The sequence below is a fragment of the Nelumbo lutea genome, chromosome 2 (genome assembly GCF_056320005.1).
Source record: "Nelumbo lutea isolate HS-2025 chromosome 2, American lotus-T2T, whole genome shotgun sequence".
Lineage (NCBI taxonomy): Eukaryota > Viridiplantae > Streptophyta > Magnoliopsida > Proteales > Nelumbonaceae > Nelumbo > Nelumbo lutea.
This window is the reverse complement of record NC_142685.1, coordinates 65,878,070-65,902,445: the sequence shown is the minus strand read 5'-3', so window position 1 is coordinate 65,902,445 and position 24,376 is coordinate 65,878,070. Positions and strand designations below refer to the sequence as shown.

General features: G+C 38.7%; 1 protein-coding gene and 1 non-coding gene across 6 annotated transcripts; one reads left to right on the top strand and one right to left on the bottom strand.

Annotated features, from left to right (window-relative positions):
• Window positions 1-1,286: 1,286 nt before the first annotated feature.
• Window positions 1,287-24,376, bottom strand: LOC148871279 (uncharacterized). 5 transcript variants are annotated; one of them, XR_016106539.1, is made up of 5 exons: window positions 24,029-24,340; window positions 20,363-20,590; window positions 17,210-17,286; window positions 3,333-3,492; window positions 1,287-1,805 (listed from the first exon to the last, which is right to left on the bottom strand). XR_016106539.1 is itself a non-coding variant. In XM_088967520.1 (4 exons), the coding sequence occupies exons 2-4, from the start codon at window positions 4,204-4,206 to the stop codon at window positions 1,657-1,659; spliced, it is 321 nt and encodes a 106-aa protein (XP_088823646.1). In that variant the 5' UTR covers window positions 4,207-4,232; window positions 24,029-24,307; the 3' UTR covers window positions 1,287-1,656. The 5 variants fall into 5 exon arrangements, 1 of the variants encoding a protein (XP_088823646.1); XR_016106538.1 differs by having other exon boundaries at window positions 17,210-20,590; window positions 24,029-24,355; XR_016106540.1 differs by lacking the exon at window positions 20,363-20,590 and having other exon boundaries at window positions 24,029-24,325.
• Window positions 11,863-11,969, top strand: LOC148871280 (small nucleolar RNA R71). Its single transcript, XR_016108562.1, has one exon. It is a non-coding gene; the product is annotated as a small nucleolar RNA R71 (small nucleolar RNA).

The following is a 24,376-nucleotide window of genomic DNA, read 5'->3' as shown; positions in this document are numbered from 1 at the left end:
TGCTGGGACTTAATTCACCTGTGGTGAAGATAACCAATATACTGAAATGGAATTGGAAGTAGATGGAAAAAAAGCATGATTTAAAGAAAAAAAAAATCTGAAGGAGCATTGAAATTAAGAATCTAATTGAATTACCTTGCTGTACAAGTGTTGAAAACTGTAATAATTATTCAACACTTGAGGGCCTGCCACCTCTTTGTTAACCAATGTCCATGCCCCTCCTCTTATTTGACAAGAGATAGGTCATCCATAACAAAGTGTATATCTGTACCTTTTCAGGAAGGGCCCATCAATGATTTGGTAAAAGATGTGGACTAGTGATCATAGAAAGTGTTTCTTAATACCTATTGACTTAGAAAACTCAATCAATGACTATTCGGGGCAGAAGCTGAAGTGTCCAAACCCAGTAAAAGAATACATAGAGCGTTAAGGACAATAAACTATGAGCAAAACTCCCCCGCAAGAACATAATCCAACCCTGAAACAGTAAAACCAATTGGCATCCTTCAACCCTCGTTGTGATCCTTTATGCACGCCTTGATAAAGAGTAAGAACCCCTCCGGATCCAACGGTTATTCTTGATCCAGAGTATTTGCCAAGTGGTGAGCTTATAAGCCCGGAAGTAAGAGCCAGTTTTTCTATATTCAATCTCAACGTTGTAATCCAGCTTCTCATAGTCACCTCAAAATCATCCAATTTTGTGCAAATTTTGGCAATTCTAGGACGGTTTCCCTCTCCAACAACAAATGTGCACACTTTGCCCCCAACCCCAATCCAACTCTTCCCCATCTTCACCCCACTGTCCTTGATATGCTTTCTTGCCTGCAAAGCATGATTTCTAGCATTATCTCAAACATGTATTTTACTGAAATCTCAGCCAATTCAAAATTCCCATGGTTCCAGAAAGACGCCAACAGCGACTCCCACATGGAAATGGTACCCTTGATTACTTCCCAGGATTGATCATTAATCCCAGCCCTGCCAAGAAGGTTAACCATGTAAGAATAGTGGACATTGGGCTCCACATATCGATATTTCATCATCAAGTCTAAATATCGTTGTCCTTTTCAATCAACCCATATGACTACAGGCAAATAAAACTGAGAAACAAGCAAATTCGTTTGGATATGTGCCCATTTTGCATTTCAATGGTCATTATCCAATGTTGGCCCTGCCTATCCGGGATCTTGGAGGGATGGACCGGATACAGACCTAACCTTCAGCATTTTCTTTTGGAGTGTAGTGTCTCAAATTCAAAGCTACCCATGACTGATAAACATCTCAAGTAGAAATGAAACAAAACAACTGCCAAATTCCCAAAATTTTCACTGGAGTCCACATACTGCAGTTTAAACCTCAAAATTGGAAACATAATGAAAGTAAATTTTGTTAAAAAGCTGCTCATAGAATATCAAAAAGCTACATATTGATTTTACAGTAGATGCATTTATGTATCATTTTTTTCTTGAAAATAATTTTCATTCACTTCGTGGTTAGACAATCAACTCGATCCTTCTAGTCTATCTTCATGCTCTTCCTTCTCCACCATGATTTTCTGGACACTTTCTTAATACTCATGTATGAAGTTCATGAGAGCATCTCTGTAAGCAGATGCTTTTGCCATGTAAACATGGTGCAAAGCAGGCCTTAGAGTCTTCATTCCACCTCTAGCAGCAGCGCTGTTTCCAATTCATCAAATACACTGAACCAAGGTAAGATGACCAAATCATCATGATCATCTAAGCCTTGTCCCAACCATATGGGGTAGGCTACATGAATCCAGAATTCTCTTTCGCCATTCCATTCTGTTCAGTGCCAAGGGAAGATGACATAATAAGTTAGAAAATTGAACAAATATGCATGAAAAATTGGAAAGATATCTTAATTCCTAGAAAGCTTATGAAATTGAAGAAAAAAGTAAGACAAAATAGAAATATATCTTACTTTACTTGGTTATTCCCTAACAAAGCATTGGGCACTAGAAATACAAGTTCCGACTAAGGTTGAAAGGTAACAAGTCAAAAAAACATCAAATGCTGTATGTACAAAACAAGGTCCAAAATATCAAAAACAGCGACTGAATGATGCTACTGCTGCTCAACCATTGAAGGGCCATGGAAATAATATTGCTTAATGTTGTTCATTCACTCATCCTAATAAAGTATCAAAGGCAATTAAAGTTATAAAATCATTATTTTTAATGTGAGAATTAAGAATTTAAGACCCTGACATGGTATTGTTTGGGCTTGCCTCGAGGGGTGTGGCACAAAGGCAGCTTGTAGAACCAGGAATGTAATATGTTTTACATCACATTAGCTACTTGAAGTAATGCAATTGAGGAAAAAAAGAGATTGTGGGTTTTACATTCTTGAAAATGTTTTATACGTTTGATTTTATTTTTAAATTGTCATTTGAATACGTGTTACATGTTATGTTTATGTATTTTAATTTTTGATAATAGGTTTTTTGAAACATTTATTTTAAAATTTAAGTTTATATATTTTTATTTATATTATGTTTAATATTTTTTGCATCTTTTGAATTTTTTGGCATTTTTTGAATTTTCTGACATTTTTTTTTTAATTTTTAGCTTTTTTTTGTATTTTTGCTCCTTGCTTCAGGAATTAAGCTTACAGTTTGCGCCTTGCGCTTGCGCTTTTAAAACACTGTTTCCAAGGAATATGTGAATGCCTATCTTTATAACCATGGAGAAAAAATTATAAGTTAAAGAGAAAAAGTCTACCTTGAATTTTCATCTATAAAGAGAAATTATTAAACGTGTATACATACATAAAAATGCACAGCTGTAAGCATGTTAAAAAAATACTCAACATAGGACATAAGAGAAAGGAGAAACCCAAGTAGTCCATGACTCTACTTGAGAATTCATTTGATAGAATCAAATAAACCACATTTAAGTATGTGACAAAACATTAAATCCACATACTAAACTAGTGAATGATCATGTTCTCAGCATGAAAACTTATACATACATTGTTTGAGACCCATTATCCAAGTGGTAAATCCTGAAGCATTTAGGCATTTATTTGAGTTAGGACACTAAATTAGGCTTGATTTGTAATTAAAAAAACCCTTTTTAGAATATTGGGAACTATGAGAAGTTATCTTGTCTGAGGGTTTTGCTTTAATAAATACATAAATAAGTAAGGTATTTTTGTGATTCCCAAATAATCCACAAGCAATAACAACCAGATTGGTAAGTAGTTTAAATTAATAAAAAATGTTGTAACGGATAGCTTACTAGAAAGTCTACTATAGATGGTAAATTTAATAGCCATAAAAATGAATGGAAAGAGGTAGCAATCACCCACCAAGGTCTTCCAATATAGAGGGTTCTTTTTCCTTTGTTGGCATAGTTTCTCCATGAGTTTTTACTTGACTCTTTTCATCCTTTCTGTAACCATTTGGCCAAAGAGGACCAATATCATGTACCCAGCTTGCTGCATGAAGCTTAAATGCCTCCTTTAACACCTGAAGATAAAAAAAGCACAATCATCAAATGAATGCAAAAACTTCTCCAAAGATATTCACATGCCCTTTTCTTATTTTTTTTTTATATATCAGTTTCACTTGGCCATTTTTCAAAACAAAGATTTACACTTTTATAGATTGTTACACTTTCACCCCCAATGTTTGAGAAACAGTAACAAAGCAAGCTATAACGGACTAAGAAGAAAAGAGGAAGAGTGATGTGAGCATCTAAAACTTCTAAGCAAATGGAATGGCTTGCAATATGTATAGGTGACTCAATCAGGTCCATCCAATTGATGGGTTACCTATTGAATTCCTAAAATCAAACTAATTGAATGAACCTCATTATCCAAATGGTTAATTATTTCTTTATGTTTATGTTAGTATTGGTTTCAACTTTGCATTTGAGTCCAATGCCAAGCTGCAAAACTATCACGATAATTTGAATTTAGGCACATTCAATAAGTGGATACGTGGTCAATTAAACAGTCCAGGTAAGTAACACATGAAGTTAAACCATCTACTTATAGATCAAAACTCTAAAATGGGACTTTGTCCATCAAGGGAGATGGACAACTTAAAAGAAACCGTTCATTCCAAGTCAGTTTTCTCTGTTTTATTAGGGGGATCAGGCAAAGATGAGGGAAAATCAATTTCCTTCCAATCATAGCAGATATAATCATGCACTTTCCTCAAGACTACCTTCAACTTCATTGCTTCACCAGTCCTCCGCTGAAAGCCTATAAAAAAAGTGCTTGTAAAAGCAAACCTTTCAAAGAACATCAAGAATTTAGCTTACAGTTTTTAGGCCCCAGTGCATTGCATTATCCATCAAAAGAAATGCACATCCATTTCAACAAGAGAAGTGAGTACGTCGAAGTAATACAGTTAAATAACACTGGTGCAAGGTAGGAGTTATATTTCAGCAAATCAATCAAAAGAAAGCCCATCAAAACCAATGCAAGTTAATCAACAAGTCTAAAAAATGGGGGATCAAGTTGGCTTAAACATCAAAAGAAAGGTCATTAATCTACTAATAATTGAAAAAAGCAAGCCCGTCTTTTTTTTCATCTTGTCTGGATCTCAGTTATCTTGATATAGTTTTATCTCCTCTTCAGGTAACCCAGTCACTCCTATCATTTTAGTTTTTGCTGGTAATTGTGGTGTTGAAGTTTGTGCAGATCGTCCAGCATCCAACTAAGACCTAACCAAGCCCAACCAAAACCGAAGTTCAAATGAAGAGAATTGGGAGGATAGATTAAAAGGATCTTATAATGATAAAAGGGAAGCCACAGAAGAAAGCTTTAAGGAAGTAAGAAAAAAGTTGGAAGTGAATAGGGAGGAACCAACCTATTGTAAAGGAAAAGCAAAACAGAAAGGAGTTGGAGGGTGAAAAGATTGGGGAGGTTGCAGAAAGTAGAGAAAAGGAAGTAAGGGAAGAAGTAGAGGTAGGAAAAGAACCAGTGAGGCTTTAGAGAAGGGGAGAGAGGATAAAGCAAGTAATGTGGAGAACTTTGGAAAGGATAGCCACTAAAATGGTTTTAGAAGTCAAAACACCCAAGGAAACACAGCATTGTGCAAGGATATGGAAGGGTAAAGGGGGGAAAAGAAAGAAAAAGATGAATAAGTGGAGAGGTTAATTCATGATGCGGAAGGGGATAAGGAATTCAGTGCAAGGGGAGGTAGAAGGAAAGAGGGCTTGTAGAAAGAAAGGAGGCTAAGGTATCTTTTTCAAGTGCTGAAATGAAAATGATCAATTGGAATGTAAGGGGATTAGGGAGTGCCACAAAGAGGAGAACAATTAAGGAACTTTTAAGAAAGGAAAAGCCAGATATTTTTCTAATCCAAGAGTCTAAGATTCATGAGCTGGATAGGAGTTGGGTTAGAAGCTTTTGGGGTAAAAGAGAATCAAGTTGGAGTTTCCTTCCTTCTTGGGGTGCCTCCGGGGGTATTGATGTGTGGCTCATTGTGACACTAGCAAGTGCACTAGCCGTTCAAGTAATAAAGTAGTGAGTGAAGTATCGTTCCCACGAGGATTTAGGAAACAATTACCAATACTAAATTGAACATTTCTTATCTGATCAACAAATAAATCAAAACTCTAATGAAAGCTAAGAAATCCTAAATTAAAATCTATCTAAATCATTGGTCCAATTGCCTTCAATTCAGGTTAGAAGAGTAAGCAGTAAATGTCAATCTCAGAATTCAGCAATCTATCAATTTGGATCATTCGAATGAATCATGATTGAGCCTTGGTTTGATGAAACCCCAAGGTCATGAACAGCCTCTCTCAAGCGCATGTTCATCCTATGCATGAGTGACGGTTCTTCTATCTCTAGCAAGAATCTAATCCCCATGCATGCATTTCTTCAAACACTTCTAAGGCATCAATTCAAATCTGAATTGATCACCAACTGAATTGTGCAAGTTATCTCTAACCTTGCACTCAATTCAGTTTTTGAATAGTAGATCTGTTCCTCTCTCCCCTCTAGACCAACTTATTCCCCTCTTCATCCCCCTCGATCTTCCTCTCTTCATCTTTTCCTCCCCCCCCCCCCTCCCCCTCCCCCCCCCCCCCCCCCTCTCCCCCTCTACCTCTAGTGGGACCTTTCTCTCCTTCCTTTCTCCCCTCCTCCTCCTTTTTCGGCTCTCCCCTCTTCCTCTGATGGGTTTCCCCCTCACCTCTGGTGCTCCCTCCTTCTCTTCAAGAAACTCCTATTCCCCCCTCTCCCTTCTCTTCTCCTCCTTTTGCTCTCCCCCTTTTTGGCTTGGGCCTTCCTTCTCCTCTCCCCTCTCTCCCTTTCCTTCCTCTCTCTTGGCCCCTTGCTCCACTGCCGGCTCTTTCTTTCCCTTCCCCCACCCCCCCCCCCCTCTCCCTTTCCTTGCTTTTTATAATGCTTGAGTAGTCGGGGCTTTTTTCTCTCTTTCTTTCCTTCCCAGATCCTCTCCTCCCCCCCCTCGCTTCCTATTCCACTTCCCCCCCTCCCCCCCTCGCCCCCCCCCCTTCGTGTGAGTGCATTTGCTCCATCTCACACTGGTCACTTGTGAGGTAGGTAAATAGGACTCATGTTCTAAGCTGCTAGTTTTACTATTCAGCTCAGAATAGCGGAGTCAATTTGGGCTTTTGTCCTTCTTTGCAATTATTGAACCTCAAGAATTAGCACTTCAGATGTGCACTAGCTCTCTTGACCATTAACAATGAAATCAAGGGCTTCCATACACATGAAGGAAGTTAGGGCTAGTCATGCTGAAAGGCATATTCAGCTCCCCTTTTCTCCTGCATAAATCAAATTGGGTCATTTACAAGAATAAAAACTTAACAAGTACATCAGTCTCCCTCAACTCATTGAATTCCTTCTTAAAAAAAATCATCAAATAAATAGTAATGAACTTGAGGGGTTCCAGTCTTTTTTTTTTTTTTTTTTTTTTTTTTGATGTCATTGCTTGCATATGTGTGTTGGGGTGCATGAGGTGCATGGTTTCAACCCCCATACCCTAGCCTCGGGCTCACTCCCCCACACTTGAGATGAACATTGTCCTCAATGTTCGTAGTGTTAGGGAGTCACACTTGCTAGAGCAAACTGAAGAAAAGAAAATGATGAACTGAGTCCTTAAAGAATTGGAATTTTGAGAAAAAGATCTTTATTTTACTAACTAATATTCTAAAAAGATAAATGACAAAAAGATTCCTTAACTTGTTCATGAGCAAGCATAAGAGATTATTGGTTATCTAGATAAACAGTGGATGGAGGGGGTACAGTACTGCCCATTAAATATGGTTTCAGGCGCTGACCATTTACTTTAAACGTGCCCTGAACTGGGTGGGTGAGTTCTATAGCCCCATGGGGAAAAACCTGTGAAATGGTAAAGGGTCCAGACCACCTGGATCTCAGCTTACCTGGAAACAAGCGGAGACGGGAATTATATAACAATACCTGTTGGCCCACATAAAAGTCCCGTCTCAGCAAGTTCTTATCATGCCAGTTTTTTATTCTTTCTTTATAAACTTTGGCATTCTCATAGGTGGTAAGTCTGAATTCATCCAATTCATTCAATTGCAACCGCCTTTTAGCCCCTGTGGCCTGAATGTCAAAATTTAAGAATTTAAGAGCCCAATAGGCCTTGTGTTCCAATTCAACTGGTAAATGGCATGCTTTACCAAAGACCAATCTGTAGGGGGACATGCCAATAGGTGTCTTAAATGCAGTTCTGTATGCCCATAATGCATCATCTAATTTGATGGACCAATCTTTTCTGGTGGATGCTACAGTCTTTTCCAGAATTCTTTTGAGTTCCCTGTTAGCCAACTCCACTTGGCCACTGGTTTGAGGGTGATAAGGGGTAGCTAATTTATGTGTAATTCCATATTTCTGCATTAACCTCTCAAATTGGCTATTGCAGAAGTGAGTTCCCCTATCACTAATTATAGCTCGCGGAGTGCCAAATCGGGAGAATAGCTTCTTTAGGAAGTGTACTACCCTTCTTGAGTCATTTGTGGGTAAAGCCATGGCTTCTACCCATTTGGATACATAGTCAACTGCAACGAGGATGTACTTATTCCCAAAAGAATTCGGGAAAGGTCCCATGAAATCTATACCCCAAACATCAAAGATTTCACAGATTAAAATATTGGAAAGGGGCATTTCATTCCGTCGGGAAATGTTTCCCGATCTTTGGCATTTGTCACATGTGGACACATACCGATGGGCATCTTTGAAGAGTGTGGGCCAATAAAAACCTGATTGCAAAACCTTGGCTGCCGTGCGACTAGCTCCAAAATGACCTCCTGCTTCTTTATCATGGCAAAATTGGAGTACCGACTCCATCTCCTCCTCTGGGACACATCTCCTTATGATCTGATCTGCACACAATTTATACAAAAAGGGTTCCTCCCACAGATAGTATTTTACATCAGAAAAGAATTTCTTTTTCTGTTGATATGAAAGGTTAGGAGGAAGGACTTGTGCAGCTAGATAATTAGCAAAATCAGCATACCAAGGATATGAGTATTTCTGTATTGAGTACAACTGCTCATCCGGAAATTCTTCTCGAATGTTGCTGGTTATCTCCTCTTTTGAGCTTACCGTGTCCAACCGGGAGAGATGGTCAGCAGCCAGGTTTGCAGCACCCTTCAGGTCTCTAATCTCAATGTCAAACTCTTGCAATAAAAGGATCCACCTGATCAGTCTTGGTTTTGAGTTTTGCTTGGTAAGCAAGTGCCTTAATGCCGAGTGATCTGTGTGGACAACAACCTTGGATAGTATCAGATATGAACGAAACTTATCAAGTGCAAATATTACTGCTAACAGCTCCTTTTCTGTGGTGGTGTAATTGAGTTGGGGTCCAGTCAAGGTTCTGCTAGCATAGTAAATTGGCTGAAAATGTTTGTTCATTCTTTGTCCTAAAACAGCTCCTATAGCAAAATCACTCGCATCACACATCAATTCAAATGGGAGGGTCCAATCTGGTGCTATCATGATAGGTGCATGGATCAATTTGTCTTTCAAGATGTTGAAAGCATGAAGACATTCAGTTGAAAATTCAAAAGGCACTTCTTTCTGAAGCAAGGTAGATAATGGCTTGGAAATTTTTGAGAAATCTTTAATAAACCTTCTATAGAATCCGACATGTCCTAAGAAACTTCTCAAAGAACGAATAGATGTTGGGGTTGGTAATTTTTCAATTGCCTCCACCTTGGCCTTGTCGACTTCTATACCTCTTTGAGAGATCTTGTGTCCAAGCACTATGCCTTCTTGCACCATAAAATGACATTTCTCCCAATTCAACACAAGATGTGTTTCTTTACATCTAGTAAGCACCTGTTCCAGATTATTCAAACATGCATCAAATGAAGAGCCAAAAACTGAAAAATCATCCATGAAGATCTCAATAAATTTTTCAACCATATCAGAAAATATAGACATCATACATCGCTGAAAGGTTGCTGGGGCATTGCATAACCCAAAGGGCATCCTTCGGTATGCAAAGGTTCCATATGGGCAAGTAAAAGTGGTCTTTTCTTGATCTTCTGGTGCAATTGGTATCTGGTTATACCCTGAATATCCATCCAAGAAACAATAATACTCATGCCCGGCTAGCCTCTCCAACATTTGATCCATAAATGGGAGAGGGAAATGGTCCTTCCGGGTGGCTTCATTTAATTTTCTATAGTCAATACACACACGCCATCCGGTAATGGTTCTAGTAGGGATGAGTTCATTTTTCTCATTTGGAACAACAGTCGTACCCCCTTTTTTGGGCACAACTTGCACAGGGCTTACCCAAGAACTATCAGAAATAGGATAAATGATCCCAGCATCTAACAACTTAATTATTTCAGCCTTTACCACTTCTTTCATGTTGGGATTCAGGCGCCTTTGGGGCTGAACGGAAGGCTTGCTGTCCTCTTCCATCAAAATTCTGTGAGTGCAGATTGATGGATTAATGCCTTTGATATCTTCTACCTTCCAAGCTATAGCATTTTTGTGTTCCCGCAGCACTCTTAATAATTTTTCTCTTTGTAAGGGATTCAGTGCTGCGGAAATTATCACGGGGAGATCTGATGGTTCCTCAAGGAAAGCATACTCTAAATGGGATGGTAATTGCTTCAGTTCAAGGGTGGGGGGTTCTTGGGGTGATGGCTTACCTGATGGTCCGGGCAATTTGCCTAAGTTCTCTAATTTAAGAAACCCTTTTCCCTTGAATTGAGGCTTATCATTCAGGTATGCTATCATGAGGTTTATTTTTTTATTTTCTGTTTCTTCAAGTTCTCCCTGCTGGAGGCAGAGTTCAAGAGGATCAGTTATTCTACTTACCTGGAAGCATTCATCAATTGTCAATTCAATGGCATCAATCATAAAACAAGAATCATCACTAGAGGGTGCATGTTTCATAGCATCAGACATTTTAAAAATTATCTCCTCATCTTGTATCCTAAGGCTGAGTTGTCCTTGTTGGACATCAATCATTGCTTTCCCGGTAGCCAGGAAAGGTCTCCCTAGGATAAGCGGGACCTCCACATCTTCTTGCATGTCTAACACAATGAAATCAACTGGAAAAATGAATTTGTCAACTTTAACTAACACATCTTCTATGATCCCCCTAGGATGTCTAATGGATCTATCAGCCAATTGTAATGCCACTCTAGTGGGTTGGGGTTCATTCAACCCCAATTTCTTGAAGATAGAATATGGCATTAAATTGATGCTAGCTCCCAGGTCACATAAAGCTTTTTCAATTTTTAAACTGCCAATGGTACAAGGAATAGTGAAACTCCCTGGATCTTTGAGTTTCTGAGGCAGCTTGTTCAGAAGGATAGCAGAACATTCCTCATTTAATGCAACTGTAGCCACATCTCCCAGTTTCCTTTTGTTTGCCAATAATTCCTTCAAAAACCTTGCATAGTGTGGCATCTGGGCTAAAGCATCAGCAAAAGGAATATTAATATGTAAACTTTTAAATATTTCAAGAAACTTACCAAATTCCTTCTCCAATTTTTGTTGCTTCAGCCTGTTAGGGAATGGAACTTGTGGTTGTTGGTGCATCCCTTGTTGTGCTTCTGGTTGTTCCGTCTTCTGTTGTCTGGTTCCAAGGCTTGTTTCTGCCTTGGGTTCAGCCCAATTCTTCTTTTCTACCTCAGGCAACTCTTTTCCACTTCTTAAGGTAATAGCTTGCACCTGCTCTCGTGGATTCACTTCAGTGTTGCTTGGAAGAGTTCCCGGCAGTCTGGAAGAGATTAATTGTGCCAATTGCCCCACTTGGTTTTCCAGGTTTTTGATTGAGGCTTCCTGGTTCTGGAACCTAGTTTCTGCACCTGCTATAAATTTTGTCATCAGTTCCTCCAAATTGGATTTCGGTTCAGGCTGATGATAAGTCTGGTGGAACGGCTTGGAAATATGCTGATTTGGCCAGGACTGGTTTGAATGTCCCCTCCATCCTGGATGAAAAGTATGGTGACTCTGGTAACCCTGCTGTCTTGACGAATTGCTGACATAGTCAACTTGTTCAGTAGATGGTCTGAACTGATTGCCAACTTGGCAGTCTGTACTGATGTGGCCTCCCCCACACAATTCACAATTAAGAGGCTGCACATGCTTGGCAGCTATCTGCATTTCATCTATTTTTTTACTGAGTGCTCCTATTTGTGCAGCTAGTGCTGTATAAGTGTCAACATTATGCAAGCCTTGCTGCTTCCTAGTTTGAGTCCTTTCCGAATGCCATTGATAATTGTTGGCTGCCATTTCCTCAATAAGTGCATGGGCAACCTCAGGAGTTTTATTATTTATGGATCCTCCGGCTGCAGCATCTAATATGGTCTTATTTGAGTCAGTAAGACCATTATAGAAAGTCTGCACTTGCAGCCAAATGGGGAGGCCATGGTGAGGAACTCTCCTTAACAGCTCCTTGTATCGTTCCCATGACTCATATAAAGATTCCCCCTCTTGCTGGAAAAAAGTAGTGATGTCATTCCTCATTTTAGCAGTTTTAGAAGGGGGAAAATATTTAGAGAGAAAACGGCTGGCCATTTCGTCCCATGTGGCTATAGATCCTGCCGGTAATGAGTTCAACCAAGCTTTGGCTTTATCCTTCAAAGAAAATGGGAATAACCTCAGCCGGATGGCATCATCACTTACCCCATTGTGTTTGAAGGTGTCACAGATTTCCAAGAAGTTAGCAATATGGGCATTCGGATCCTCATGGGCCATACCACAAAACTGAACCGTATTTTGTATCATTTGGATTATGGCCGGTTTAATTTCGAAGTTATTGGCAGCAATAGTTGGCCTGATAATGCTGGAGACAGTCCCGGTGAGGGTAGGCTTGGCATAATCCATCATAGTTCTTTGTTCAGCCATTTCTTGTGCTTCTTGTCTGACTTGCTTAGCAACTCTCAAACGGACACGGAGAGTCCGTTCAATCTCTGGGTCGTAAAGGATCTCTTCCAGTTGAGGTCTGCTTGTCATAAACTGTTAAAGTCAAAGCAATAAAAATGCCAATATTCACAAAAGAAAATAAATAACTAATCCTATCACACTGAAAATGTAAAGTGAAGTATTGGAATACAAAACCTACATCCTATCATGAATAAATGAAGCCGATTATACTAAAAGCAGATTTAAACCAATCATCTTATTCAAGGTTCCTTTATCTACATCCATCGATTGCAACGTCTGAATTCAGACCCAATTTAGATCTGAGTTCAGATCTACAAGTCTTTGGTATTGTTAGTCTAGAGAAATTAATAAATAATAATTCAGATCTGAGCTGGATATCTCATACACACTCATTGGTATACACTACAATATACATCCATTAAGGTTGGAATCAATTCTGTGATGCTTTAGGGCTGAAATCAGATCTGATCTAAAAAAAAAATTTAAAAGGATCTGAAATAAACTAAAACCAGTCCTGAGTTAGGCTTGGGTTAAAAACTCTACAATTGAAGCTCAAACCTGTATAGCTGATGCATATCAAACACTTGCTAAGACCTGAAAATTGGGTCTGCAATGTTTGGTATTGCAAGCTATTCGGCCCATACAACTTTTGTAGAAATCTGAAATCAGGTCTGCTAACTGTTGCACTATAGCAGCCCTGCTACAGATCTGAATGCTAAAAGAAATACTTGGAAAGTGCTAATTTTTCTTAAATATCTGAGGCATAACAATTATTCAATCCAAACATACACCTCCTTAGCTAATGTAGCTCGGTTACAAGTGGGTAAAGCCAAGAATTCAGTCCACCCAGAATTCATAGTATGCTCTGTATCAGTTCAGTCCTCACATCATATCAACTGAATTTCAGATTTGAATTTCTCTCATTCCTTGCTATCCATTCACCCTTGAGGCAGGTTGGATGTATCCTAGGGTGGATTGGGGTAGTGATGGCACCCAATTCACCTCAAACTTGCATCGGTTCAGATCTGAGTTCAGAGGAATTCAGATCTGAACTGAGCAGATCTGTAACAGCAGAATTCAGATCTGAACTCAAGTCTGAGTTTGCATCTGAATTCTCAATTGCCTTACCTTCAGTTATTGCTACCAAATTGTTTTTGGGGAATAGCAGAAGTGCCCTAGGGTGAATTGGGGTGGTGATGACACCCAATTCCCCTCAAAATTTCATCAGTTCAGGTCTGAGTTCAGAGGAACTCAGATCTGAACTGTTGCAGATCTGCTGTAGCAGAATTCAGATCTGAACTCAGATCTGAGTTCTGATCCGAATTCTCAATTGCTCCTCTTATTGTTCAAAAGATCTCCCCTTTGTTTTTTTTAATTTGTTTTTTTCTTTTTGTAATGAAAGAAAGAAAAAAAAAATAAAGTCTGAAACACAAGCAACTCTTTTCGGCTGAGTGCTGCAGATCTGAAATCTGCTGATCTGAGTGCCGAATGCAACTCAGATCTGCAACACTCATGTTTTTTGTGAAATTTTTTTTCTTTTTTTTTTTATTTTTGAAGGGAACAACATCAAGATTGAATAGAAATCAAATATGCCTTTATTAAAATGAAACTGAAACCAGAAAAAGAGAGTAATCTACTTAAGAAAGAAGAAACATAACTACATGAGTACAGCAGTTGCAGTCCAAGCTGAAATGAAAAAGTTAGCAAATTAACCCAACTATGAATGCAATGCTGAATGAGATCAGATTAAGAATGCTCAATGTTTCCTAATATTGCTTCTCTAAATCCCCGGCAACGGCGCCAAAAACTTGATGTGTGGCTCATTGTGACACTAGCAAGTGCACTAGCCGTTCAAGTAATAAAGTAGTGAGTGAAGTATCGTTCCCACGAGGATTTAGGAAACAATTACCAATACTAAATTGAACATTTCTTATCTGATCAACAAATAAATCAAAACTCTAATGAAAGCTAAGAAATCCTAAATTAAAATCTATCTAAATCATTGGTCCAATTGCCTTCAATTCAGGTTAGAAGAGTAAGCAGTAAATGTCAATCTCAGAATTCAGCAATCTATCAATTTGGATCATTCGAATGAATCATGATTGAGCCTTGGTTTGATGAAACCCCAAGGTCATGAACAGCCTCTCTCAAGCGCATGTTCATCCTATGCATGAGTGACGGTTCTTCTATCTCTAGCAAGAATCTAATCCCCATGCATGCATTTCTTCAAACACTTCTAAGGCATCAATTCAAATCTGAATTGATCACCAACTGAATTGTGCAAGTTATCTCTAACCTTGCACTCAATTCAGTTTTTGAATAGTAGATCTGAATTCCTAGAGTCTCTCTCAAGCACTCTAGGAATTCCAAGCTGTAGATTAATTCGCCCAATCTGAAATTTGCAGATCTGAATTCTCTTTCAAGCAATTCAGATCTTGCAATCTCAGATCTGAGAATTCAGATCTGAGTTTTGAAGGTTAGTTGGCCGAATTGATCTGCAATCACACCCTTATTCAAGAAACTTCAAGTACAATGCATGATCATTTGAATGAATCAAAAAGAATTAGATTGCTGAACTGAAATTTTACAAGCTGAAATACATCAAGGAAGAATGGAAACAAGGAGAAAGAAGAAAGAACATATAACTAAGAAACTGAATTCAAATCAAAAGAGAATGAAACTACAAATGATTTATTACAAAAAATCTTTGAATCACAATCCCTCAATTCGAACTCACCTTCTTCTTCTAGCTTGCTTGTCTTGAACTTCCTTCAGCCCTTCTTCTTCTTCTTCCTTGCGCCTAGCCTTCTTCTCTTCTCTTCTCTCAAGGTGGCTGAACCTCTAAGAGTGGGAGAGCCTTTCTCTCAAGCAATTGAACAACTTTCTCCCCTCCTAGAGGCCTCCTTATATAGTTTTTCAAGGGGGCTCTTGCCCCTTCTTGAAGCCTCTAGAATGGGGTGTATTACACCCCTCATGAACCTTCTAGAGTGCTCCCTCCTTCTCTTCAAGAAACTCCTAGAAGTTGCCGCCCCTAGCTCCCTTTGGGCTGCTATTTGGCTACAACTTAGCTTGCTTTTGAGCTCATGTGGGCTACACTCTAGGCTGTTATTTGGGCTAAAAATGGGCCTTCCTTGCTGGGCCGAATTCTCCTCATAGCTAGGCTTCTTCCCTTGGATTTTCCAAAGAGTTTCACTTGCTCTTCTTGGGCCGAATGAAATTCTCTTGCTCTCATGGCTGGGCCGGGCTGAACTTGATAAATTTTTGGGTTTTCTTTTCTTGCTTTTGCCTTCTTTTTGTTGATTTGGCTCCCCCCGAAATCTTTCTTGCAATCAAGCTAAAATACGGCAAAAATTTAATTAAACCATTATAAAATTTCATGCAAAAACCTCATAAAATATAGATAAATTGTAAGTTCATCAGGTATAATAACTGTTTGGAAGGAGGAGTTAGTTCAGTGCTCTGAGAAACTAATAAGGAACTTCACTGTGTCGGTTAAACTGAAAAATGTCCATGATGGGTTTGAATGGGTGTTATTAAATGTTTATGGTCCCAATTCATATAGAGAAAGAAACCTAATGTGGGAAGAGTTGGATAATATCAAAGGTTTATGGGAAGGGCTTTGGTTTATTGGCAGAGACTTTAATGTGATAAGATTTGCAGAAAAAAATTAGCAATACTAGGCAGAGAGTAACAACCAGCATGAGGAATTTCAATGCTTTTATTGATACCTTTTACTTGAGAGACATACCTCTAGGACAATCTAGATTTACTTGGTTCAACCTTCAAGCTAATCCGATCTACTCTAAATTGGACAGATTCTTGGTCTCAGTTGATTGGGAAGAGCACTGGAGTGGTTTATTAGGGAGGAATCTGCCAAGACTTACCTCTGACCATTGGTTGATCTGTGCTTTCCAACAAGGAGTGGTTGGTGGCCCTACCCCTTTTAGGTTTGAGAACATGTAGCTAACACTTCTTGTATTCAAACAAAGAGTGAATGAATGGTGGAGTAAACAGCAACCGGGGATGCAATGGGAGGGGCAGAAGAAATTTTTGAAGAAGTTACAGAGGTTGAAGGCAAAAATAAAAGATTGGAATAAGCTGATTTTTGGTAGACTGGAAGAGAAGAAGACCAATCTAATTCTGCAAATAGAGGACATGGATAGAAGCGAATCAGAAAGGCTTTTGAGAGAGGAAGACAGAAGGTTAAGGCTTCAGTTGAAGAAGGAAATCCAATAAACTCTTAAGGGAGGAAATAAGTTGGAAACAAAATTCGAGGGAAAAAGGATTAAGGAGGGAGATGGTAATACCAAGTATTTTCAAGCAATTGCAAATGGTAGAAGAAGGAAAAATCTTATCTCTCGTTTAGAAATTGAGGGCAAAGAAGTTAAAGATCAAGCAGAGATAGCTAAGGCCTTTGTGGGTCACTTTAAATTAATTTATTTGAGGCCTCTAAGAGAAAGATGGAGAGTTAAAGGGTTGAATTTAGAAACTATTTTTGTTTCACAGAACCAACTTTTGGAAAAGATGTTTTAGGAAGATGAGATCAAGGAAGCAATATTTGCCATGGACAAAGCCAAGGTTCTAGGCCCGAATAGTTTCACAGTGGCCTTTTATCAAGATTGTTGGGAGATTATTAAGTTTGAAGGAAAGGGAGATCCATCATATGGATGGCCAAACCATGCAGGGTGGCTGGGCGAAATTTCAAAATTTTCTTTCTCCCTTGTAGGAATCCTATTCCCTAATTTAGAAAAACTGCATTTTTCAATGTTCGTTCTTGAAACATACCATACCAAATCTGAAACCAAGATTAGAGAGAGGAATACCTGATACGGAATCCACGCAAGAAGCTCCTCCCAATGTAGGTGTTCACGCCCAAAGAGATTACCAAATCCTTCCTCCACTAAAGATGACACAGCTTAGGGTGAGACATGATCAACAAAGAGATTCTTCAGCAAGAACCCCAATTCTTCAGCATGAATCAAACAGGGATGTGAACACAACTTCAAGATTGACTCTTCCAGCAATAATCAATATCAAGATCCAATCTTGATCACTTCAAGAACTGGAAATCGAACAGGGTAGGGTGGCAAGAGCAAAGGGAGAGAGAACTAAGTGCAGAAAACTGTGAAACTGTGTAACCTTTTCTAGTTCGCCCTCCTCCATTTATATAATCCTTAAAGAGTTAACCTCCTAATCTGATTAGGAGTTTCTTGATCCAAATCTTTATTTGGATTTAAACTCTTTAAGTGGTAAGGCTTATCCCTAATCTTATTTGCAGATCATGATCAGCTTCTCCTAATCCAATTAGAAGTTTCCTAATCCAAATCTTTATTTGGATCTGGACTCTTTATTTGGATCTGGACTCTTTAGGCCCATTAAGCTTTCAGGCTCATTTTCCTTTAAGTACTAGCTAGCTTGGTTCTCTTTGTATGGCGTGGGACCCTATCATTGATCTCCACATAAGCCGCATCAGTTCAACCTAGCCTCTGTTACAAGGCATAGCCGAATTCACTGCTGAATACAGTGAACCGCTGAGTCCATCAATATGGGCTCTTAATGGGCTCGATATTTACACTAAATGGTCATTGGGTCCAACCATCTTATGAAGGCCCAAGGATTGTGGGCAGATGTGAGATTATCCCATCGGATAAAAGCCCTAAATGGTCTTACACTTAACCTCTCGGCCCATAATGATCAAACACTGCCCGACAAAAGAGGATCTCTCCCTCGACTGCAAGGTACAATGTTACATTCTACTCACATGGATCCCAGAAATTAAAACCTTTTGCAAATATTTTGTAAAACCATAATATATATGTATGTTTCTATATAAATATATTTTGCAAAAAAAAAATCTCAACAAGTTTGAAATCAACTACTGGCAGTTTAGGTTTCCATCAGAGTGAGTGCATTCCCCGATCATTCACTTTGCCCGACAAAGGGGCTGATTCTATCACTATAATCACCCACTCAGGTGAATTCTCAGACTGCCCCAACATACCCATGTTTTGACCCTCTCTAAGGATCTCACTGATTGGCATATTAAAGACAGTCCAATCCTACACCTAGTGCAGTACCATAATCGAGTCTAGGGGTTAGGTGTAACTTTTTAGTTTTGTCCATCTATCTCCAAGGTCCAGGGCATAACTGGAAAATGATATGGTTCAGAGTTTCAGTTAAACCCACACTACATGTGCTTTAGGACTTACCTTGGCAGTTGAGATAAGCCACCCCAACCTTCTTGGTAGCACATTAGTGTTAGCCTTTGCAAGATAAACCTCCCCAGGTCTATCCAACAACTGTCAAGATTCTAAACTAACACAAGTCTCATAAGTGTCCAGTTTAAGGGTATTACATAGAAACACACCATAATAACATGAATCAATTATGTACTTTATTCATTTACAATAAATGTCAATAAGTACATCAATCTGATTGGAGCTAAGGGCATACACTGTCTAACAAAGTCAGACATTCTTAAAGTGTTCAAAGAGCTCCATAGGAGGGGTAGAATTAGCCTAGGTATGAATTCAACCTTTATTACCTTGGTGCCAAAAAGGCCAATGTGAATCATCTTAAGGATTTCAGGCCAATCAGCTTGGTTACTACCATTTATAAAATAATTGCCAAGGTGTTATCTCTAAGGATCAAGTAAGTTCTTCCCTCTATCATCTCTCACTACCAAGGGGCTTTAATTTAGGATAGACAAATTATGGACTAATTTCTTATAATGTGTGGAGGCCTAGAGAAAAGCTAAGAAAAAGGGGGTGGCAATTAAGTTGGATGTAGAGAAATCTTATTATTTGGTGGATTGGGAGTTCCTAATTAGTATTATGAGGATTTGTGGTGTAAATGGATCAAAGGATGCCTACAAACTAGTCATTTTTCAGTGATTATGAATGGATCAATGGAGGACTTTTTTTAATCCATTAGAGGGCTTTAATAGGGAGACCCCCTCTCCCCCCTTTCTTTTCCTTTTGGTGGTAGAGGTTTTGAGTAGATTGATTTCTAAGGCTAGCCAATTGTATCTCTTTAAAGGATAGGAGGTGGGAAGGAATAGTGTGGTGGTATCCCATCTCTAGTTTGCATATGACATTTTGATCTTTTGTGATGGGGAAAATACAAATGGGATAAGTCTTGAAGCTAGTGATTAGCCTCTTTGAAAGAATGTCTAACTTAAGAACCAATTGAAATAAGAGCACGATGGTGGGTATAAATGTTATCGAAGAGAAGTTGGGTTCATTTGCGGAGATCTTGGGGTGTGAGAGAAGTGTGTGGCCTTTAAAATATTTAGGCTTACCTCTTGGTGGCAATCCGAGGTCTATCATCTTTTTGGAACCTTGTGGTGGAGAGAATTTTGAAAAAGGTTTGCTAGTTTAAAAAGGAATTACATCTCTTTATGTTTGTCTTTAGGATGTCTCAAGCAAATGTAAAGAGAATAGAAAAATTGATGAGAGACTTCTTGTGGGAGCCTGTAGATATTAAAAAAAAAAGATCATATGGTTAGGTAGGAGAAGGTGGTCAAAAGGAAGGAAGAGGGTAGATTGGGTATGGGAAACATTAGGAAGAAAAACACAGCACTTTTAAGCAAGTGGTTATGGCACTTCCCCTAGAGAATGATAGATTGTGACATAAAGTGGTGTCAAGTATTCAATGGCTTTCTAGGAACGGTTGGGATGTTGGTATTCTACAAAGAGCTAACAATGCTACTCCTTGGAAAGTAGTGCATGGCATTCTTCCTCAATTCCTTGAGCACATCAGGTGTGACTTGGCCTCTGGTATTAGGGTCAGATTTTGGGAAAATGGGTGGGTTGGGGATGATCCCTTGAAAGTGGTGTTCCCTTCATTGTTTGCTCTTTTAATCCTTAAAGATAATCCTATTTCTAATTTCTTTGTCTTCTACTTCCCCTAGGGAGGATTGGAACTTGGGGTTTGTGAGAAACCTGAGAGAATCTAAAATTCCTTCTATGACTAACCTTCTGAATATCTTGGACAACTTGGTTTTTGATGAGTCTGGGGAAGATAGATATGTGTGGAATCTCAGTCCCTCTGGGTCTTTCACTTGTAAATCCTTTTTCTCTTCACTAGTGGCCTCTCCCCCTCCCCATCCTTTCCCAGTTAAAGAAGTTAGGTGTGCCCCTGTCCCCCAAAAAGTCAGTGCCTTCTGTTGGGAAGCTTATCATGAGAGCATCAACACGGGTGACCTGTTGCAAAAGAAAAGACCAAATTAGTGTTTGTCTCCCAATTGGTGCATTTTGTGTAAGTTGAATGATGAAAGTGCTTTCCATCTCTTTATTTCCTGCCCTTTTGCTTGTACTTGGGAATGGTTCTGCTCTCTCTTTGGTTGCAAATGGAGACCTCCTGTAAGTTTGGAAAGTCTCTTTAGCCCATCCTTCTTGAGATGCACAAAAAGAAGAGGCATAATTTTGTGGAAGTGTGCAAGAGCAGTGATCGTGTGGACTGTGTGGAAAGAAAGGAACTTAAGAATTTTTTAGGACAAAGAAAAGAAACAAGGGAGTAATCTTGGAGAGTATTACTGTTAGAGTTGCCCATTGGGTGAGGACTTCGAAGCTGTTCTCTGATTTTTCAGTGGAGGAATTTTTCCGAAACTGAAGATCGATTGGTTTTTCTTCTTCTAGGAATCAAAAGGTCTTGGAGGTTTGGTCTCCCCCAAGTGAAAGCTGGATGAAACTTAACTTCAGTGGATGTAGCTTTGGTAATCCGGGTCCTTCCAGAATTGGAGGAGTAATTAGGGATGGGAGTGGTATCATTTGTGGTTTGTTTTCAGGGCCTATTGGGCAAGGTGATTCAGTGAGAGCTGAGCTCTTGGCAGCTATTGTTGGGGTGCAAAAAGCCAAGGAAATGGGGATTACAAGATTAATAGTAGAAGGAGATTCTAAAATAGTCATTGGCTGGTTGAAAAAAAAGAGAAGGGGTATTATGGCAATTGAGAAATGATCTCAGGTGGTTCAAAATGCTGTCAAGACTCAAGACATATGCAAATCCAGTTAAGATGGGTTAGGAGGTCTGCTAATGGTTTGGCGGATGGCTTAGCTAAACAAGGAGTGAATAGACATCATTTGTTTTGGGCTCAATGTTATTTGGGTAGTGAGGCTCTCTGCTGTATTGAGTGTTATCTCTAACAACTTCTTATTGTACTATTCTCTTTTTAAGTTCTAAAAAATCTCTTTAAGTTGCTGATCAATATATATATATATATATATATATATATACACACATTTATCTCCTCAAAAGCTTTAGTGTACCAGGCAATCAATCTTAGGGCAGTTATTAACAACTTAAAGGATTGCCCAGTCTGAAAGCTAACCCCCATAAGAGTGTAATGATTGGTTTTGGGTACTTGGATGGTGGATTACTACAGGAGTGTGCTATGACAATGGGGTGTAGGGAAACTTTTCTTCTTATTTGGGTATACCAATTAGAATAAAGAATCAGCTCTCTCAAATTGGAAAGCTGTAACTGAGAGTGTGGAAAAAAGTCTAGCAACATGGAAATGCAGATATACCATTCTTTGGGCAGCAGAATTACTTTTAATAAGAATGCTCTTGGTAGTTTACCTATTTGCTGTCTTTCTACTCTAAGGACATTGGCAAAGATAGCTAAGCAACTTGAGAGGTTATAAAAAGAGATCCTTTGGAAAGGAGGGGATAAAGGGAAGAAGTTTCACTTGGTAAAATGTGAGAAAGTTTGTGTCTTGAATAATGCCTTACTAAGAAAGACTTTGGAGGTTTGAGATTGAGATAGATGACTTGTCGAAAAAGGTAGTGGTGTATAAATATGGGGTGGCTAGATTTGAGTAGGATTCTAGGGCTGTTTCAACTTCTCATAGGGTTAGTGTTTGAAAAGGGATGTTCTAGATAACATTTTCAAGAAACCAAATCTTTATCTAGGGAAGTAGGGAGAAATTTTTGAAAGACAAAAAGTGTAGGGGAACAAAACTTTGTGACCTGTATCTGAGACTTAACAGGTTAAAGCACTAAAGGCATCACATGAATAGATGTTTTGAAAATCAAGGAAATCAGATTGTTTGGTGTCTAACTTTTAGGAGGCCATTGCTGTACAGAGAATGTGAAGAATACATTATGCTGTTAGTTAGGTTGGAACATTCACATGGATCTGAAATCTCAATGAAGCAGACATTTTGTGTTGGAAGTGTGTGGATGGAAAGTTTATGGTGAAGTCCTCCTATGAAGCCAATCAGCCATCATGAGGAATCAAGATCTAGAATCAGATCAGTTGGGAATTTGAGGTAACCTCATTCCACCAAGAGTGGAGGCATTTGCATGCACACTTCACAGTATTCTGAACTTGGACCCTTTGAAGGCTAGAGCCTAGAGGATTTCAACTTTCAAGTATATGTGTAATGTGTTAAAATGCGGATGAGAATATCAAGCATTGAGTCATTCAATGTAAATCGTAGGCTTCATTTGGGACTTCTTTAACATCTTCAATGTGCAGTTCCCAGATCACCCAAAGAAACCTTCCTATCTTGGCCAAGGATAGCAGGTAGGCGGTAGCAAGAAAGCAAAGATAATGGAATGTAATACCTTTTGCAGTTTGATGATCTGTTTGCAAGGAAAGAAGTAGATGTATTTTTGAAGATAAATGCAGATCTAGAAGGAAGCTGGTGGCTGATGTTTCAGATTTGGTCACTGATTGGATTCTTTTTGCATTGAGTTCAAAGATATGGGAAAGGAATATCTTGAGTGGAATCTTTTGTTGTATGTTGGGTTTAGATGCTGAACTGGTTTAAATTTTCAAAGATTTTTTTTTTCTGTTTTCTGTTACACGCTCCTTATTTCTAGTGAGATCTCTTCACCTATCTGGATGTAGGCAAGATTTTATTGAAACAGCAACACCTATCTGGATATAACCCTCTTATTTTTAATATAATTCTCTTTTTATAATCTTCCAAGATCAATAAATTGAATGATAAAAAAGTTAACCATTTTATATAAGTTATTCAAAGAAGACATATATAGTGACCGAAGACTGAAGAAGAGGTAATTTGTTGAAGTTCAAAGGTCTCTCTGAAGACATTGCAACTAGGATGAAAATAAAATTATCTCCCCTCCGCCCCCCAATTAAATTTGTAAAACAGAGAACGGTAACAACAGCAGGTAGAAATTTAGCAATTTGTTTTATCCCTGTGTGGAAGCTCTACCACTATAAGGAATATTGCAAGGTTTTATATTTAATAATTTAAATTAATATAAAATAAAAAAAATGTAAAGATTCATACTTGTAGGGCTTCTGTCTGACACTTGGTTGTGCAGCAACAATTGCAGACTATGATCCCAAAAGTCTGCTCTTCTTATTACAGTCAGAATGATATAGTAGAATTACAATGTTATAAGAGGGCTTTTACTGTATGGACCATACAATCTTTCTTTTTTTTCCTTTTTTTCTTTTTTTTCTTTTTCTTTTTTTTTTTTATCAGCAACACGTATGACGTATGAACCATACCATCTTCGTTAGGCTATTACAACAAAAATTTACATATGATTTAAGATCGACGTAATTGATTTCAAAACACATTATACAGAAGGGCCTTAATTAAATCCAAAACAAATATTGTTGCGGAAAACAAAACAAAATATGAAACAGAGCACAAGTCTTACCTTGAGAGCTTGGCTTTCACTGGTTTCGGAAAATAGTGGAGCTCTGGAGGTCCCTGCTCCGCCACACGACTGTTCTCATCTATCCTTTCGATCCACAAGAAAAACTCCAGTTTTAATAAACAGAAACCGCTACAAAGAAGAAGAGGAGGTAACTAATCTCTGTTGAAAACCCTCTCATTGAAATCCTTGTTCGATTTGGGTTGAACCATTTTTACCCAGAAATACCGCGGACATCTTTGAACCAGAAAGGTTGTCCATGCTCCGAACCGAAAATTTCGGTTAATGAATCGATTGTTTCAGTTTTGGTTTGATATTTGAAAAAAATTGGACATATCGGTTAACCAAACC

Coding starts and splice junctions, on each gene's coding strand:
- LOC148871279 (XM_088967520.1), bottom strand. Junction 1,806..3,332: donor CTCTATATTGGAAGACCTTG/GTGGGTGATTGC, acceptor GGCACTGAACAG/AATGGAATGGCGAAAGAGAA.